Source organism: Hyperolius riggenbachi, chromosome 3 (assembly GCF_040937935.1).
Source record: "Hyperolius riggenbachi isolate aHypRig1 chromosome 3, aHypRig1.pri, whole genome shotgun sequence".
NCBI classification, from domain to species: domain Eukaryota; kingdom Metazoa; phylum Chordata; class Amphibia; order Anura; family Hyperoliidae; genus Hyperolius; species Hyperolius riggenbachi.
Window position 1 is genome coordinate 495174224 of NC_090648.1, and position 19430 is coordinate 495193653.

Consider the following 19430-nt stretch of genomic DNA (forward strand, 5'->3'; position numbering starts at 1 on the left):
GGGAAGCCCTCCAGGAAATCCCGTTCTTTGAACGGCATTTCCTGATCGGAGATCGCCAAAGGCTATCATGTAGCGAGCCCTGGGCTCGCTACATGACTTAAAAAAAATAAAAAAACTGCTGCGCTGCCTCCTGGCGGAATTTTTCATACCTCCAGGAGGGTTAAAGAGATTCAATTCCAGGTCAAAAAGCGCTTGTCGCCAAACGCAAATCGCTCTAAAGACGCAGGAAAAGATTTAAAAAGAAGTGCTCACAAGTGATTTATAATGTGAAGAAGGCCCTAATGCGCTTCTTAGCAGCAGTCAGGGCCGGTCAAGTCTAAGCTAATCTAGAACCGGCCCTGGCAGCACTGCATTGTGACATCACACAGCTGTCGGGGGTAAATGAGTTGTAGTTACCCGGGGCGTCTAATGGTCCCCCGCAGACATTCTGTGCCCGCGCAGCCACTCACCGATGCTCCGGCCCCGCCTCCGGTTCACTTCTGGAATTTCAGACTTTAAAGTCTGAAAACCACTGCGCCTGCGTTGCCATATCCTCGATCCCGCTGATGTCACCAGCAGGCACAGACCATACTGGGCCTTCGCAGTATGCTCCTGTTGACATCAGTGGGATCGAGGACACGGCAACGCAGGCTCAGTGGTTTTCAGACTTTAAAGTCTGAAATTCCAGAAGTGAACTGGAGGCGGGGGCAGAGCATCAGTGAGTGGCTGCGCAGGCACAGGATGTCTGTGGGGGACCATTAGAAGTCCCGGGTAAGTTCAACTCATTTTCCCCCGACCCCCCTACAGTATCCCTTTAACTAGTGAGATCTATGCTTCATGTGTAAGCTGTTGCATTATTATTGCATGCAAATCTCTGCATATTGAGAACTGTGCATTTTGATCTAGCTTACACACTGTGCTCACTTACTGAAGCATTGAAAATAAAAACGACTCCTAATTATTGACTGAATTAAGATACAGTACCGTAGTATACTGTATGACAATTTCCGATATAGTAAATCACTTTTCCTGGTCCCTTAGAGTTTACTATAAAGAGATTATAGTTTACTGAGCAGAAGCTGGTGGAATCCTCCCATGCTGATGAGAAATGACTGAATAATAAGACAGGCAGCAGTCCTAGGCCAGCCAGGCACTTCCTGTTAGATCAGTTTCTTGCTTCAGGTAAATACACAAGTCAGATTTATCACCCGTTTAGTCACAAATGTAATTACACTGCTAGAATGCACAGCCGGCTCCCTCTAACATATCAACAATTAGAACGGCAGAAATAATATGGAATTTATTTTTATGGTCAGGAGAAAAGTCACAAGTAACGAACGATAGTAACATTGCTCCGCCTACACTCCCAATGCATTCTGGGTTTTCTGCATAGTTTTACAGGAGATTGCCGGGAGGGACGTGCCGAGTTAAAACTGTCCCCATTTACAAGTCACATGTCCAAAACAGGTTTCTGCTGCCTTAAATGCATTAGAATATTGCTGCTAAAAAAAAATACAAAAAAAAAAAAAAAAACCACCTCTCCCCCTCACCCCCGACCCCCCCCCCCCCCCCCCCCCACACACACACGTAAAGCACTGAATTGAGCTTCAAAATGTATCCTTTAAAAATTCAATCTGAAGTGAGAAGACTATGGAGGCTGCCATATTTATTAACTGTTATACAATGCCAGTTGCCTGGCAGTTCTGGTGAACTCTCTGGCTGCAGTAGTGTCTGAATAACACCAGAAACAAGCATGCAGCTATTCCAGTCACTTCAGTCAGAGCACCTGATCTGCTGCATGCTTGTTCAGGGTCTATGGCTAAAATTATTAAGGTGCCCATACATCAGATGATGTATGGGCAGATCGATTATGAGACAGATCTCTCTCTGATCGGAGATCTGTCGCCTGCCCAAACACCAGTTCCCAATCAATTTTATGCTGAAATCGATATGGAATCGGCCTTATGATGCCGCATCCCCCCGCCTTGCTGTCCCCTTCCTCCCCCAACGTACTATACATTACCTGTCTGCATCCACCAATGGTCCGCGGCCGTCCGTGGGGCCTGTGTATGGACGGAGGACATCGCTCGGAGCCAGCGGCAGTCCCGGACAGGTAATACAGTGTACTAGGCACCGGGGGGGGGGGGGGGGGGGGGAAGGGGGGGGGGGGAGGGGAAAGCACACTGACCATTAGGGGGACAGTGTCTGGGTTTTTGTCGCTCATCCTGATATCGCTCGTCATTACCACCGCGCACCGGACTGTCCACGACGGCTCGACATCTTGCAGCATGTCCGACCAATTAATGCAACCAATTTCGGCCTGAAATTGGTTGCATCGTCAATCAGGGGTGCACAGATTTTCATCCGATTCAATTCTAAACGGAGTTGGATGGTTGATCTGCCGCCAAGTTGCCTTTAGGCCCCATTCACACCTAAAGGCACAAAACGCTGGCGACTGGACACTGCAGCGATTTTCCCACGATCACGTTTATCACTTCTATAGCACTGAAACGCAATCGCCAGGAAATAGCCTGAAAATGGTGCAGGCTACGCGTTTGCTGGTTTGTATCGCCTAAGTAAGAACGGGCCCAGAGGGTTTCATTGCACAAACGCTTTAAAAAGCACTAGCGCTTGAGCATTTTGCCGAAATCGCCAGCAAAACGCTCTAGTGTAAATGGGGCCTTAGAGGCAGAGGATCAGCAGGACAGCAAGGAAATGTGCATGGTTTCAAAGGAAATAAACATGGCAGCCTCCATACCCCTTTCGGTGTCCTTTCACCTCCCTGGCGTTCAATTGCCTCAGGATTTCTGTGTACAAAGTGAACTAATTAATTTTCATAATTTTTTTCCTGTAGCCTGCCAAAACGGGTCAAGCAAGGGTCTAGTATACAGTGCAGGAGAGTATCGATATGTATGCATGTCAATGCTGTTCACAGTATATTTTGTATTGACGTTTATATCTGTCAATACAGTCAGGGAGGTTAAGGATGCCGCAACAAGGGTTTTCGGCTTTTGCGTTCGCATGGATCAGGCTACCATTTTTTCTGGACGGGAGGCCAGCGGACAGGTGAATGGATTCAAGATTAATAGGAACCATTGGCACAAAACTGCATGCGTCCGCAGCAACAATCCCTCCGACTGCAGAGCTGAAAACCGTGCGCAGAAAAGGTGCAACCTGAAGTCAGACAGCAATAAGCCTCCCAGGATCGAACAAGTTGATTAGAGCGCATGAGATTTGGGTGCAGCCGGCGCCACCATAGGCTGTATTAGGAATTACAGCTATAGCTGCGCACAGAGTGTAACTACTACGCCGTCAGAAGACGGAACTGGTTACTTTTAAAATACTGTAATTCGGCCGCCACCAACAACTGGAAACCACATTACATCATTCTCTATCATCCACAAGGACCTGGAGGGGGAATAGTAATGAATGCAGCCAGGACTTGTGCAGGGTAAGCCATATATCGGCTGTATCCTGCGCCCAAGCCTCCCGGCGGCAAATTCACTCGTATGGTCCCAGGAGAGAGAGGAGATTGACTGGCCAGTATACATGGGATTACTGTTCCCTGAAGAATACCTCTGAGTTTCAGGACCTCCATAAAATATAAACCTTTAATAATACAATAGCAATAATAGACCATACTCTCTGCAGAAATTCTTAATGCTTGGAAAAATTGAGGGCAAAAGAAGAAGACGACAGCAGAGGCTAAAGATTGACACACACACACACACACACTTCTCCCACACACACACACACACACACACACTTCTCCCACACACACACACTTCTCCCACACACACACACACTTCTCCACACACACACACACACTTCTCCCACACACACACACACTTCTCCCACACACACACACACACTTCTCCCACACACACACACACTTCTCCCACACACACACACACTTCTCCCACACACACACACACTTCTCCCACACACACACACACACACTTCTCCCACACACACACACACTTCTCCCACACACACTTCTCCCACACACACACACACTTCTCCCACACACACACACTTCTCCCACACACACACACACACTTCTCCCACACACACACTTCTCCCACACACACACACTTCTCCCACACACACACACACACACTTCTCCCACACACACACACTTCTCCCACACACACACACTTCTCCCACACACACACACACTTCTCCCACACACACACACTTCTCCCACACACACACACTTCTCCCACACACACACACTTCTCCCACACACACACACTTCTCCCACACACACACACTTCTCCCACACACACACACTTCTCCCACACACACACACACTTCTCCCACACACACACACTTCTCCCACACACACACACTTCTCCCACACACACACTTCCCCACACACACACTTCTCCCACACACACACTTCTCCCACACACACACACTTCTCCCACACACACACACTCTCCCACACACACACACTCTCCCACACACTTCTCCCACACACACACTTCTCCCACACACACACACACTTCTCCCACACACACACACACTTCTCCCACACACACACTTCACTCCACACACACACACTTCTCCCACACACACACACTCTCCCACACACACACACTTCTCCCACACACACACACTTCTCCCACACACACACACTTCTCCCACACACACACACTTCTCCCACACACACACACTTCTCCCACACACACACTTCTCCCACACACACACTTCTCCCACACACACACTTCTCCCACACACACACACTTCTCCCACACACACACACTTCTCCCACACACACACACTTCTCCCACACACACACACTTCTCCCACACACACACACTTCTCCCACACACACACACTTCTCCCACACACACACACACTTCTCCCACACACACACACACACTTCTCCCACACACACACACACACTTCTCCCACACACACACACACACTTCTCCCACACACACACACACACACTTCTCCCACACACACACACACACACTTCTCCCACACACACACACACACACTTCTCCCACACACACACACACTTCTCCCACACACACACACACTTCTCCCACACACACACACACTTCTCCCACACACACTTCTCCCACACACACACTTCTCCCACACACACACACACACACACACACACACTTCTCCCACACACACACACACACACACACACTTCTCCCACACACACACACACTTCTCCCACACACACACACACACACACTTCTCCCACACACACACACACACTTCTCCCACACACACACACACACTTCTCCCACACACACACACACACTTCTCCCACACACACACACACACACTTCTCCCACACACACACACACACACACACTTCTCCCACACACACACACACACACTTCTCCCACACACACACACACACACACTTCTCCCACACACACACACACACACTTCTCCCACACACACACTTCTCCCACACACACACACACACACTTCTCCCACACACACACACACACACACTTCTCCCACACACACACACACACACACACTTCTCCCACACACACACACACACACTTCTCACACACACACACACACACACTTCTCCCACACACACACACACTTCTCCCACACACACACACACACTTCTCCCACACACACACACACACACACACACTTCTCCCACACACACACACACACACACACACTTCTCCCACACACACACACACACACACACACTTCTCCCACACACACACACACACACACACACTTCTCCCACACACACACACACACACACTTCTCCCACACACACACACACACACTTCTCCCACACACACACACACACACACTTCTCCCACACACACACACACACACACTTCTCCCACACACTTCTCACACACACACACACACACACACACACTTCTCCCACACACACACACACTTCTCCCACACACACACACACACACACACACACACTTCTCCCACACACACACACACACACTTCTCCCACACACACACACACTTCTCCCACACACACACACACTTCTCCCACACACACACACACTTCTCCCACACACACACACACTTCTCCCACACACACACACACTTCTCCCACACACACACACACACACACACACACACTTCTCCCACACACACACTTCTCCCACACACACACTTCTCCCACACACACACACACACACACTTCTCACACACACACACACTTCTCACACACACACTTCTCACACACACACTTCTCACACACACACACACACGATTTTACAGCAATTTCATAAAAACAATAGTTTGTACAGAAAAAAAAAAAGTTGGATGAAAATAATGATCGTATTTCATTTAATTTTTGTCAATCAGCAGTGGTGGAAAACTGATCACATCTTTGCAAGTCTGTGCGGTGTGTGGTAAATTGACAACTTCGTAATCCAGAGGAGCACACAACTTTTTCTGGGTTACGTGCACACTTAGCAGAAACGCAAGCATTGCGGAAAACACTGCGTTTTTGCCGCCAACGGAAGTCTATGGGCTGCATGAAATGCATTTTGTATCCGTGAGTTTTTTAAAACGCTTTGTTTTGTTGCATTGTATTCAAAAACCCACACTTGAAAGTCAATGGGAACGCAATGTAATGCGCTTTGTATGTGTATTTATACGAGTTAAAAAAAAAAAATAATTTGCGATACATTTCCGCTTCCTGTTGTCTTCCTAGTGATTTCCATAAAATATAATAATGCATTGAGAAACGCATACAAAACGCATATGTGTATTGTATATGTGAACCGCAAACGCATAAAATGCATGAAAAACGCATATGTGGGAAAAAAAGATGTAAACGCACTAAAAATCTCAAAATGCGCAAAAAAAACCAACCTCAGAGTTTTCAACTTTTTTTTCCCATAATTGGGGAAGAACTGAACACATATGTGGTACATTGCTCAGATTTTTGACATTACAAACAGGCTAAGTTCACAGTGGGACGTTAAAGTCGCGCGTTAAAACACCATTTAACGCAGAATAACTCACTGCAATGAAAAATCAATGCCCTGTTCACAGTGCACACGTTGCGTTGGTGTCTAACGCTGCACGTTAAGTAAAAGTACTGCATGCAGAGCGTTATACACGTTATTAGCTGCGTTGGACTGTTTGCACATGCTCAGTAATGACTTGGAAGCATACTTTTCATTGCCTGTATTTTTTACTGTATCTGCTGTATGTGAGGCCATCTTTATGGTGCCCATACACGAAACAATAAAAACGTTCAATTTTCCCATTTATTCGATCTAAATGATCGAATGAAAGTTGTTGTTTTTTTTGGATCAAGAAATTTGAACGTTTATCCCTTTGAGAAAAATCTGAACGGACATGCTGGAAAAATCTTTATATTCAATCTAACTAAATTATCAAAAAAAATAAATAAATAAAAAAAAAAAAAATTGTACCATGTATGGCCACCTTTAGATGGATAGATAGCATTTGTGAAGCTATGACAACGACTAGAAGAAGCTGTGATTGACAGACACATCTGGACTACAGAAGTACACATGGTCACGAAGAGTCAAGAGTTCACTAAGGCCTCGTTCACATTAGGCAACGCAGATGGCCGCGCGTTTGGAATGCAAGTGCGCACGATATCTGCGTTGCGCCGCTGATCCCATTCACTACAGTGAATGGGATCAGCGATGCGCTTTGCCAAAAATTCGTACAGCTGTGTGACAGCGCATGGCACTGCTGTCTGTGCACTTCTGATGCTATTGCTGATTGCCCACCATATGCGCTGCTGAAATGCGCAAAGCAGGACGTATAGTGTGAACAAGGCCTAAACAAATGAGGAGGAGTAATAGTACTAACAACAATAGTAGGAGTATTATTATTATATATATATATATATATATATATATATATATATATATATATATATATATATATATATATATATATATATATATATATATATATATATATATATATATATATATATATATATATATATATATTTTAATAATAATAATAATAATAATAATAATAATAATAATAATAATAATAATAATAATAATAATAATAAGACAAACAGGCAGCACATAAAGAGCTAGCAGAAGAGGCTGTAGAATGAGAAGGAGAGAACAGTGGGAGGAGGGCGGGGTTATCCTCTGCACGAGAGGCCGGGGCAGGACAGGAATTGAGGTCACTGAACATGAAAACAAGACTTGTCACAGCTGCAGTTCCACCTGGTGGCCGCTGGGGGCAGCCGAGCGCTGATTGTTTTGTGTCCTCCTCGCCGCCGGCCTGGCAATCAGCAGCAGCCCCCTCCCTCTCCCCCCCCCCCCCGACCGACGTGCGGCAACAAAGCTGCCCGGGGGGAGGAGAGCCCCGGCCGCAGAGTGCGGAGGATCGGGACACGGAGCCGATCTCACCCCCTCACAGCGCCAGACAATAGGCAGGGGGAGCTCCATTGTCCCGGAACAGCTCACACAACGTCACATCGTAATAGTGACGTCATCCTCCTCCTCTTACACAATGACGCCATGCTGACAGCAGCACATGGCGTGCGTATAATAATAATAATAAATGACCGGATCCGGTGACAGGTGCAGCAATACGTTACTGAGAAGTTACACCAGGTACAGTATTTACTAACAAGTTAGACTGCTTACTGGCAAGCCACAGAATTAACTAACTGGCAAGCCACAGAATTAACTAACTGGCAAGCCACAGAATTAACTAACTGGCAAGCCACTGAATTAAATAACTGACAAGTTGCACCATTTTACTGACTGTATTAAATGACAAACTACAGTACTTACTAAAAAGTTTCACTTCTTACTGAGTACAAGTTAGGGCCCTGACCGAGAGGTTTCGGAAGTTTTACTGCAATTTTAATAAAGGCGTTTTAAAACGACCGGCAAAACGCTCTCCGGTGTGTCAAGGCGCTTACACCGTTTTACTGACACGCTGCACTTTTTTACTGACAAGTTACACTATTTAACTACACGACCTAGGCCCCCGTATACCTGAAGTATTTGTTGCAACTGATTCACACCTCACACAACCTCAGATCGAAAGGATCCAATAACTTCAGCAACCACAGAGTTCAACTAAAAAGCTTTGGAGCCAAAGCTTGCTGTCATGCTGCCCCTACCATTTGGAATGCCTAGCCAAACTTGGTCAAGACAGCTCCAACCCTGGACAGTCAAACCTGAGAAGCCACCTGTTTAGTCTGGCATTTATGATCGCATAACTATTTCCCCTGTACAAACCACTATGTACTGATCTGAGACAAGCTTAGGTGCTTTGGGTCCTTCAGCCTTACTGACAAGTTACACCATTTACTGGCAAGCTACAATATTTGGCACTAGTCTACTTTAGGAGACCCAGCAAGAAACGGAAAAAGCTAATGTGATTGGGTGAATGGCACCTTCTCGAACTGCTAGGTTTCCAATAGGTTTTAGTAATGTTATGCCCACACCATTCAGCCAATCACAACTCTTTGCGCTGTAAAAGGGTCCTGTGATTTGATAACTGTTCCCTATGAGGTTTCCTTTTACTGACAAGTTACACTATTTACTGACAAGCTGGCTCTGGTGTCACTGAGGGTACAGAATGTTTTGGTGCTAATTTTTCCCGTCAAATTTCTGAAAAGGAGATGGGGGGGGGGGGGGAATATAGAAAGTTTGGATAAAGTGATCACATGTTTTGGGGACAGCCTGCTAAGGTAAGTCTCTAATATCAGTTTCTTGGGACAGGACAGATTTGGGGGGGCAGTCCTGACTCAGACATGGCCAGGAGTTGTAGGGCTGTAACTATGACAAAGTGTTAGGGGGCAGAATCATTATAGTCCTTGCTTGTCATCTGCTATAACAGAAGCTGAACCCCACAGTGACAGCTCCGGATGAAATAACTACCTCCTAGAACAGGTATCTCAAACTCAAAATACAAAGTGGGCCGAAATCGTAGACTTGGACCAAATCGCAGGCCAACCGCAATGTCTAGTGCCAACCTCACTCACCTATACAGTTCCCTGGTGTCTAGTGCTTTCCCCCTACCTCACCATATGGTTTCCATGGTGTTCTAGTGCTTTACCTCCAATATAGCTTCCCTGGTGGTCTTAAGTGGGCCAAACCTAATGCAAAGTGGGGAAACCACTTGAGGGCCCAAACTAAATGGCTCTGAGGGCCAGATTTGGCATACGGGCCGGAGTTTGACGTTCATGTCCTAGAAAAACACACTGCACACAATATACACAAACTATAAACACACAACTCCCAACTTGTTGAGATGAGAAAGAGGGACACTTAAGCCACGCCCCTGCCACACCCCCACCATGCCCCTAATCACACATACCATAAAGATTTCATTAGAAAAATATGTTTTATAATTCAAATCACACTGGTCCTTTCTATCCTGGTACATATATATATATATATATTTTTTTTTTTATTTTTTTTATTAACATAGAGAGAGGGACATAGTCCTGAAAGAGGGACAAATGAGGAGGAAAAAGGGACAGGGCTCCCAAAGAGGGACTGTTGGGAGCTATGACACACAAGATATATATACCACTTTTGTGGTGGGCAATAACAACCTCTGTCAAAATGAAAGTTAGGGGGGCATGCCACTAGTTCTGGGGGGAGGGGAATAGGGAATGGCAATAGTTGGGGAGGCAGGGTTATTTAAGTATTTATATATCGCCGACATATTACGCAGCGCTGTACAGAGTATATTGTCTGGTCACTAACTGTCCCTCAGAGGGGCTCACAATCGAGTCCCTACCATAGTCATAGGTCTATGTGTAGTGCATGTATCATAGTCTGGGGCCAATTTTTTAGGGGGAAGCCAATTAACTTATCTGTATGTTTTTGGGATGTGGGAGGAAACTGGAGTGCCCGGAGGAAACCCACACAGACACGGGGAGAACATACAAACTCCTTGCTGCCCATGCACACAGCTACTTTTGGGGGACAGTAATGACCAGGTAGGCTTGGCAAGTCCATTAGTCTGGTGGGCACTTCACCCCAGAAGTGGGTAGTTTGGGGGTGCAGTGCTTATTATGGGGTGTCAGTTATGTGGGGGGACCCCTGATAGTTGCAGTCCTTAGTACAGGAAGTAAGACTATCATTTATTATCAGGGAGTCCAGTGACCCCCAATATGTCAGAGGGTCACGTGGGTGGCAGTAGTTGGGGGCCTGACTTCACTCCATTAGCCCAGACCACCTTATTGTTATGATCCTGCCCGTCCCTGGCGTCCCACCAGGTCCCCCGACCCCCGTCCGCGCGGCCGGCACCCCCTCACCTGCTGTGGAACCAGTCCTTGCAGATGTCGCACTCGATCATGAACCGGCTCACATCGTACGGCTGCCGGCAGACACAGTAGACGGGCGCCGCTCCGGCCATCTTTAAAATCCACTCTCCAGCCCAGACATCGCACACACAGCACGGAGCGGGGGAGGGAGGCACTGCGCATGCGCCGGTCTACTCAGACACACTCCGCGCATGCGCCGGCGCTCCGCTCTCCCCCCCTTCTTCGCCCAACGTGCACATATACACACGCTCTGCCCTAGCTCCTGCCTCCCTATTGGCTGCAGCCTCGGCAGTGGGCGTGCCCCGCCCGACAGCCTCCTAGCAATAGTAGCAATAGCCGAGAGGGGATCGCCTCGGAATGTTCCGAACAAAGCCGGAAATAGCCGAATCCGCTGACACCTCCAGTTAAAGGGCCCGCAGTCTGTCAAACCTGGAAGAAAAAAAAGATCCAAGTGAGATTATTATATCAGTTAGGTTAGGGTCCATTCACACTTGAGCGTTTTGCCAGCGATTTCGGCAAAACGCTCAAACGCTAGCGCTTTTCAAAGAGCTAGTGAAATAAAAGTCTATGGGCCAATTCTTACTTGGGGCGATTTGCGTTAATTGCTGCAAATCACCCAAAAACGCGAAACGCAAACACGTCGCCTGCACCATTTTCAGGCAATTTCCCGGCGATCACGTTTAGCGCTTCTATAGCACTGAAACGCAATCGAACGCACTGAAAAATCGCCACAGTGTTCAGTGATTTTTCCACGTGAAATCACGGAAATATCACTCCTGCAAAACGCCGGCAAAAAGTGTGAATGGACCCTCAGGGCTTGTTCACATCTACAGCGTTTTCAGCCTTTTCTCAAGCGCAGGCGATTTTCAAAATCGCTCACAAAACGCTTGTGCAATGATTCTGTATGAGAAGGTTCTTATCAGCGCGTTTCGTCCACTTTGCGCTCCGCAATGCGGTGCCTGTACTATTTATGGGGCGATTTTGCTCTAATGGAAGGTATAGAGAGAGCGCTAAAGGCTCACAAAATTACTTTGTGCGACGAATGCATTCGCGCTTTTGAGAATAAATACATTGTAATTATTCTTTTCTGGGTCAAAGAGTTCACTTCCTGACTTGCGTCAGGGAGTGAATTACAAAATCGCTCTGAAAAAGCACTTTAGAAAAGCGCGTTAAAAAAACGCAGCATGCAAGCAAGTGCCGTGAGGCGCTCAAAAAAATCACGCGCATAATCACAAAACGCTTGCATTTGCGATTTTAGATGTGAACAAAGCTTCAGGGCTTGTTCGCACTATGAGCACTTTTGGATTTTTTGTTGTGCTGGAGATTTTTAACCTCGTAATCCCGAGTCAGGCTTGGGCTAGGATTCTGCAGCTCAGAGCGGCAACCCCGAGTTAGATCTATAGGAGGTGTTTAGTGTGCAGGGCTGCCACAGATCTATCTAGCAGTATGATTATTTTGGTTCTAAAAGCTTGTGAAAAAAATTGCACCGCTTTCAGAATCTAAAATCTGGAAATAATCATAATGCCAGGGAGGTTAAAAGCGCTTTTCAGATGTTTATGTTGCACATGAGATACATTTCCTCTGCTCTCTGAGAGAGAAAGCTCTGCCTGTCTCTGACTGAGCTCTCTGCACACACAGGATTAACAGATACAATGTGAGGGAATCCCCCCTCCACTCATGGCTGAGTCTGCCATCAGAATTTCAGCAGACTGCCATCAGAAAAGTGTGAAAGGGATTAGATAACAATAAACAGAGAGATAAGGATTCAGATGTATACACCAACACTTTAGCAGCACTTCCCAAACATTTCCTATCTCAATTGAAAAAAAACATGTCAATCGATAGTGTCCCTTTAAATACTATGCCTGCAATCTAAATGACAAACTGCACATGTCCGCAGTCAAAAACAACAAACTTGTTCAAAAGACTCGTGCACACGTTCCAACCTGCCTGATAGTTGGTCAGATTGATCCTCCGGTTGGATCTGGCAAACAGCCTTTTATCAGTTGGTCGTCTGGTTGTTTGCCAGCCATACACACACCCAACTTATCTTCCAACAGACCAAGTTTGGAAGATCGTTGGGCAGATTGTTGGGATGTGTGTATGAGCCTTTAGTCACATCCCCAATCACATAATTTTTTTTATAATTTTGTTAATAATAACTCTGTGTCAGGAAAAGTCTTAAGAAGGCTTATTAGCCGATATCGTACAATTATTCTTTTCAAGAGGACCTGAACTCTTGCACAGGACAGAAGGAAAACACAGAGAAATGCACCCTGTATGTATTTAGAGAGTTTAGCCTGTCTAATTCCCCCTCATCTGTGACTAATCACAAGTCGTAATGTGATCCCTGAGCTGTTTCAGCTGACTGCCATGGCAGAGCAGCTAATTTGTAAACACAGAATGTTAACCCTATGTCTGCTTCCATGAAAGCAGGAAGTAGACACATTGCAGATTTATTGCAGGATTTGTATCAGCTGTAACAGAAATGTTTTAAGCCCGAAGGGTTGTTTATTTTTTGCATCTGAGCAACTTTCACCTCCCATTCATTTGCCAATAACTTTATCACTACTCGTCACAATGAATTGGTCTATAGCTTGTTTTTTCCGCCACCAATTAGGCTTTCTTTGGGTGATACATTTTGCTGAGAATTAATTTATTCTAAATCCATTTTAACAGGAATATTAAGAAAAAAAAGAAAAAAAAATATTATTTCTCAAATTTTGGCCATTATAGTTTGAAATGAATACATGCTACCGTAATTAAAACCCATGTATTTTATTTGTCCATTTGTCCCGCTTATTACACCATTTAAATGATGTCCTTATCACAATGTATGGCACCGATATTTGCGATAATTTGCGTCCATCACTATTTACAAGCCCATAATTTAAAAAAAATATATTAATATACTCCTTTGATATGCATATTTAAAACGTTCAGACCCTTAGGTAACTATTTATGTTTTTTTATTATTATTATTGTAATTTTTTTTTTTTTTTATAAAAGTTTGTGTGTGGGTAATTTTTGGTGTGGGAGTAAAAACAGCTAATTTTAAATGTTAAAAAATGTTTTTATTTAATAAAAAGTGGATGCGGGTGTAGTTTTACTAGTTGGCCACAAGATGGCCACAGTCAAAAAGTCCTGGGAGCGATCGATCTCGCTCCCAGGAAGAAGAATGAAGACGGGGAACTTTTTGAACTCAGAAAAACCGCAGCGTCTGATGAGAAGCTGTCGGTTTTTCTGCGGGGGGCTTCGATCAATGAAAGGGATCTATAATCCCTTTCATTGATCGCAGGGCTAAGGCCGGCGGCGGGAGCGCGCACGGGAGACTCCGCGGGAGCGTGCGTGGCCCGCGGAAGTGCGCGCAGCCCAACTGGATGAGAATGTTCGTCCAGTTGGGCTTAAGTGGTTAAAGATTATTATGCTGTTGCTTATCTTTTAGAGCTGAGAGGAATTTCTGAGTTCTGGTTCGTTTTAAGTTAGTCAATAAACGGTCTCTTCCTGCTTCAAAACTTTCTATTTGTCCTTCATATAATTATTATTCTATTCTATTGATTTTCTTATGCACGCCCTCAGTTAGTCCACCATGAACTGAGCACAACCATGGCAGGCAGGCTTCATTATAATGCTCTTGTGTTGGGCATCATATCACTGGATCAAGATGTGACATTTAATAAATCCTGGTGGACTCAAAGCACTTCATTATTGCAGCCACTAGGGGCGCCAGGAGCATTACTGCATTATGTATTGGCTCCAGCCAGGATTCAAACCTTGGTCAAGGGCAGCACACTGTAGCAAGAGGCATATGGAGCACGCCATATTTATTTCTTCTTAAAGGACATCCAAAGTGAAAATAAACTGATGAGTTAAACAATTGTATCTATCCTCCTTCTCCTAAAATGACTTTTTTTAGATATCCCACAGTTTAATTTTATATTTAGATCTAGTTTTTACTGTTTCATTGTCTCTGCTCAATGACACCTTTATTGAAGTATGTCAGAGTTAAAATTTATGAATGATTAATCCCATATATCTCATCATGTCACATGTCACCTCGGTTGTCCTTTAAACAATACCAGTTGCATGGCAGCCCTGCTGATCTATTTGGCTGCAGTAGTGTCTGAATCACACCAGAAACAAGCATGCAGCTAATCTCGTCAGATCTGATAATAATGTCAGAAACACCGGATCTGCTGCATGCTTGTTCAGGGTCTATGGCTAAAAATAATACAGGCAGAGGATCAGCAGGATAGCCAGGAAGCTGGTATTGCTTAAAAGGAAATAAATATGGCAGCCTCCATATACCTCTCACTACAGTTAAAGAGGAATTTTAGGTAAGTGTTTGTGTGTGTATGTGCATGTGTGTATGTGTTTGTATGAATGTGTGTGTGTGTGTGTGTATGTGTATGCAGGTGTAGAGTGTTTGTGTGTGTGCGTGTGCATGTGTAGAGTGTGTGTGTGTGTATATGCATGTGTAGAGTGTTTGTGTGTGTGCGCTTGTGTGTGCATGTGTAGAGTGTCTGTGTATGCATGTGTAGAGTGTGTGTATGCATGTGTAGAGTGTACAGGTATGGGCGTAACAATAGACCCTGCAAGGCATGCAGCCGCAGGGGTGCCCAGAAGCCTCAGGGGGCCCGAAGGAAGGAGAAGTTTATTTTGCTTGTCCAGAGAGACTGACAAATAAGGGCAGAGAGAGAAAAAGCTTTCTATTTCTCTGCACAATTGTTCTAATGACTGCATCTGCTCAGCCACTGATAAGGAATCATACAAAGTTTTGTAGACAAAGATTTGTAGACAGTCCCTATTCAGTATGCAGCAGGCTCTTGTGTACAGCGCCCAGCACCTAACCTCTCTACCCCTCCCCAAGTACTGTGTACTGTAGTGATGCTGGATAAGTCTGCAGAGCCAGTTCTGCTCCATCAGAGACGGACAGAGTGAGTGTAATAAGCTGAGGCTGGGAGTACACTTGTCTGTTGGTTTTCTGTTCAGTTTATTTGTGCAGAAAGTGTGGGGAAGGCGGCCCATCCAAAGTTTTGCAGGGGGGCCCAGTGATTTCTAGTTATGCCCCTGGTAGAGTGAGTGTGAGTGTATGCATGTGTAGTATGTGTGTGTGCATCATTTGTGTGTAGTGTGTATGTATATGTGTACTATGTGTGTGTGTGTGTGTGTGTGTGTGTGTGTGTGTGTGTGTGTGTGTGCGCGCTGTACAGGAGAGAGAGAGTGTGTGTGTGTGGTGTGTGGTGTGTTCGTGTGTGTGTGTGTGTGTGTGTGTGTGTGTGTGTGTGTGTGTGTGTGTGTGTGTGTGTGTGTGTGTGTGTGTGGTGTGTGTGTGTGGTGTGTGTGTGTGTGGTGTGTATGTATATGTGTACTATGTGTGTGTGTGTGTGTGTGTGTGTGCGCGCTGTACAGGAGAGAGTGTGTGTGTGTGTGTGTGTGTGTGTGTGGTGTGTGGTGTGTGGTGTGTGTGGTGTGTGTGTGTGGTGTGTGGTGTGTGTGTGTGGTGTGTGTGTGTGTGTGTGTGTGTGTGTGTGTGTGTGTGTGTGTGTGTGTGTGTGTGTGTGGTGTGTGGTGTGTGTGTGTGTGTGTGTGGTGTGTGTGTGTGTGTGGTGTGTGTGTGGTGTGTGTGTGGTGTGTGTGTGTGTGTGTGTGTGTGTGTGGTGTGTGTGTGTGGTGTGTGTGTGTGTGTGTGTGTGTGTGTGTGTGTGTGTGTGTGTGTCTATGTGCATATGTATATATGTGTATATTTGTGTGTAGTGTATGTATATGTGGGCGTGTGTGTACTGTGTACATGTTTGTATGAATGTGTGACTACTAGACACCAGGGATCACTGTGATGGACCAGGAAGGGTAGACACCAGGGATAACTGTATGGAGAGGGAGGGGCGTGCTACATACTGCAGAGTTTATAATCAATAGAATTACTGCAGTGACTAATACATTGTACAGTAATTAATCATTTCAGATCTTTGGGAGGCATGCAATATCAATCAGCCAGGAAAATCCCATCAAGTCAAAGCTATCTTCCCTCAATGGGCCATGATGAGCATCCAGCTTCTTCATCAGAGATTGCATCCAGAGCAGAGAATGAGAAGGACCCCCCCCCCCCCCCCCCCCCCGCCCGCCCTACAGACGTGCGATCGGTTTCACGGTCAGGCGTCTTTCCTTCCTCTTATTGTGACGGTTAATTAGCGGCAGCGATCTCTGATCTCCACTTCATCACCACTATGAATGAATCCTTTCACAGCGGCACAGCAGGGCCTGCGGATGCCACAAGTCGCCCTCTGAATGGAAATCACTGAGTCACTTTGTCTCCTACGCCCCACATTCTAGAATAAAAAAGAGAAAGGGGAAAACTGAGAAAAGAGCAGTTTGGTGAGTCAGGATTCCCCCACAGACGTCAGCGTCTCAGTCCTCCTCCAACCTCCCCATGCGTGTGTTACACAATGTTTCTGTACAGAACATACTAACAATAGCATCATCTCAACCAGTTCCCGATTACCCAATTCTCATCGCAGCTCCTTCTTCTGCAGGAATCACTATGTACTCAACAACTGCATCACAGGAGGACGTGGTGTAACCAGACCACCAATCACACCACAGGAGGACATGGTGTAACCAGACCACCAATCACACCACAGGAGGACATGGTGTAACCAGACCACCAATCACATCACAGGAGGACATGGTGTAACTGGACCACCAATCACACCACAGGAGGACATGGTGTAACCAGACCACCAATCACATCACAGGAGGACATGGTGTAACCAGACCACCAATCACACCACAGGAGGACATGGTGTAACCAGACCACCAATCACACCACAGGAGGACATGGTGTAACCAGACCACCAATCACACCACAGGAGGACATGGTGTAACCAGACCACCAATCATATCACAGGAGGATGTGGTGTAACCAGACCACCAATCACATCACAGGAGGACGTGGTGTAACCAAATCACCAATCACACCACAGGAGGACATGGTGTAACCAGACCACCAATCACACCACAGGAGGACATGGTGTAAACAGACCGCCAATCATATCACAGGAGGACGTGGTGTAACCAGACCACCAATCACATCACAGGAGGACGTGGTGTAACCAAATCACCATTCACACCACAGCAGGATGTGGTGTAACCAGACCACCAATCACACCACAGGAGGATGTGGTGTAACCAGACCACCAATCACATCACAGGAGGACATGGTGTAACCAGACCACCAATCACACCACAGGAGGACATGGTGTAACCAGACCACCAATCACATCACAGGAGGACGTGGTGTAACCAAATCTATAATCACATCACTGGAGGACAAGGTGTAACCAAACCACCAATCACATCACAGGAGGACGTGGTGTAACCAGACCACCAATCACATCACAGGAGGACATGGTGTAACCAGACCACCAATCACACCACAGGAGGACATGGTGTAACCAGACCACCAATCACACCACAGGAGGACGTGGTGTAACCAAATCTATAATCACATCACAGGAGGAAAAGGTGTAACCACACCACCAATCACATCACAGGAGGACGTGTTGTAACCAGACCACCAATCCCACCACAGGAGGACGTGGTGTAACCAAACCACCAATCACATCACTGGAGGACGTGTTGTAACCAAACCACCAATCACAGGAGGACGTGGTGTAACCAGACCACCAATCACATACATGGAGGATGTGGTGTAATCAAACCACCAATCACAGCACAGGAGGACGTAGTGTAGACAATCCACCAATCACACCACAGGAGGACATGGTGTAACCAGACCACCAATCACACTACAGGAGGACGTGGTGTAACCAGACCACCAATCACACCACAGGAGGACGTGGTGTAACCAGACCACCAATCACACCACAGGAGGGCATGGTGAAACAAAACCACCAATCACAGCACAGGAGGACGTGGTGTAACCAGGCCACCAATCACATCACAGGAGGACATGGTGTAACCAGACCGCCAATCACATCACAGGAGGACATGGTGTAACCAGACCGCCAATCACATCACAGGAGGATGTGTTGTAACCAGACCACCAATCACACCACAGGAGGATGTGGTGTAACCAAACCACCAATCACACCACAGGAGGACGTAGTGTAACCAGACCACCAATCACATCACAGGAGGACGTGGTGTAACCAAACCA

At 46.2% G+C, this 19430-nt stretch overlaps 1 protein-coding gene across 1 annotated transcript in view; it reads right to left on the bottom strand.

Moving 5' to 3' along the window:
- Positions 1 to 11398, bottom strand: part of KDM7A (lysine demethylase 7A) — a 112925-nt gene extending 101527 nt beyond the window's left edge. The window contains exon 1 of the mRNA XM_068278258.1: positions 11243 to 11398. Within this exon, the coding sequence (XP_068134359.1) occupies positions 11243 to 11343 (101 nt within the window). The 5' untranslated portion in view covers positions 11344 to 11398. The remainder of the gene's footprint in view (positions 1 to 11242) is intronic.
- Positions 11399 to 19430: the final 8032 nt, after the last annotated feature.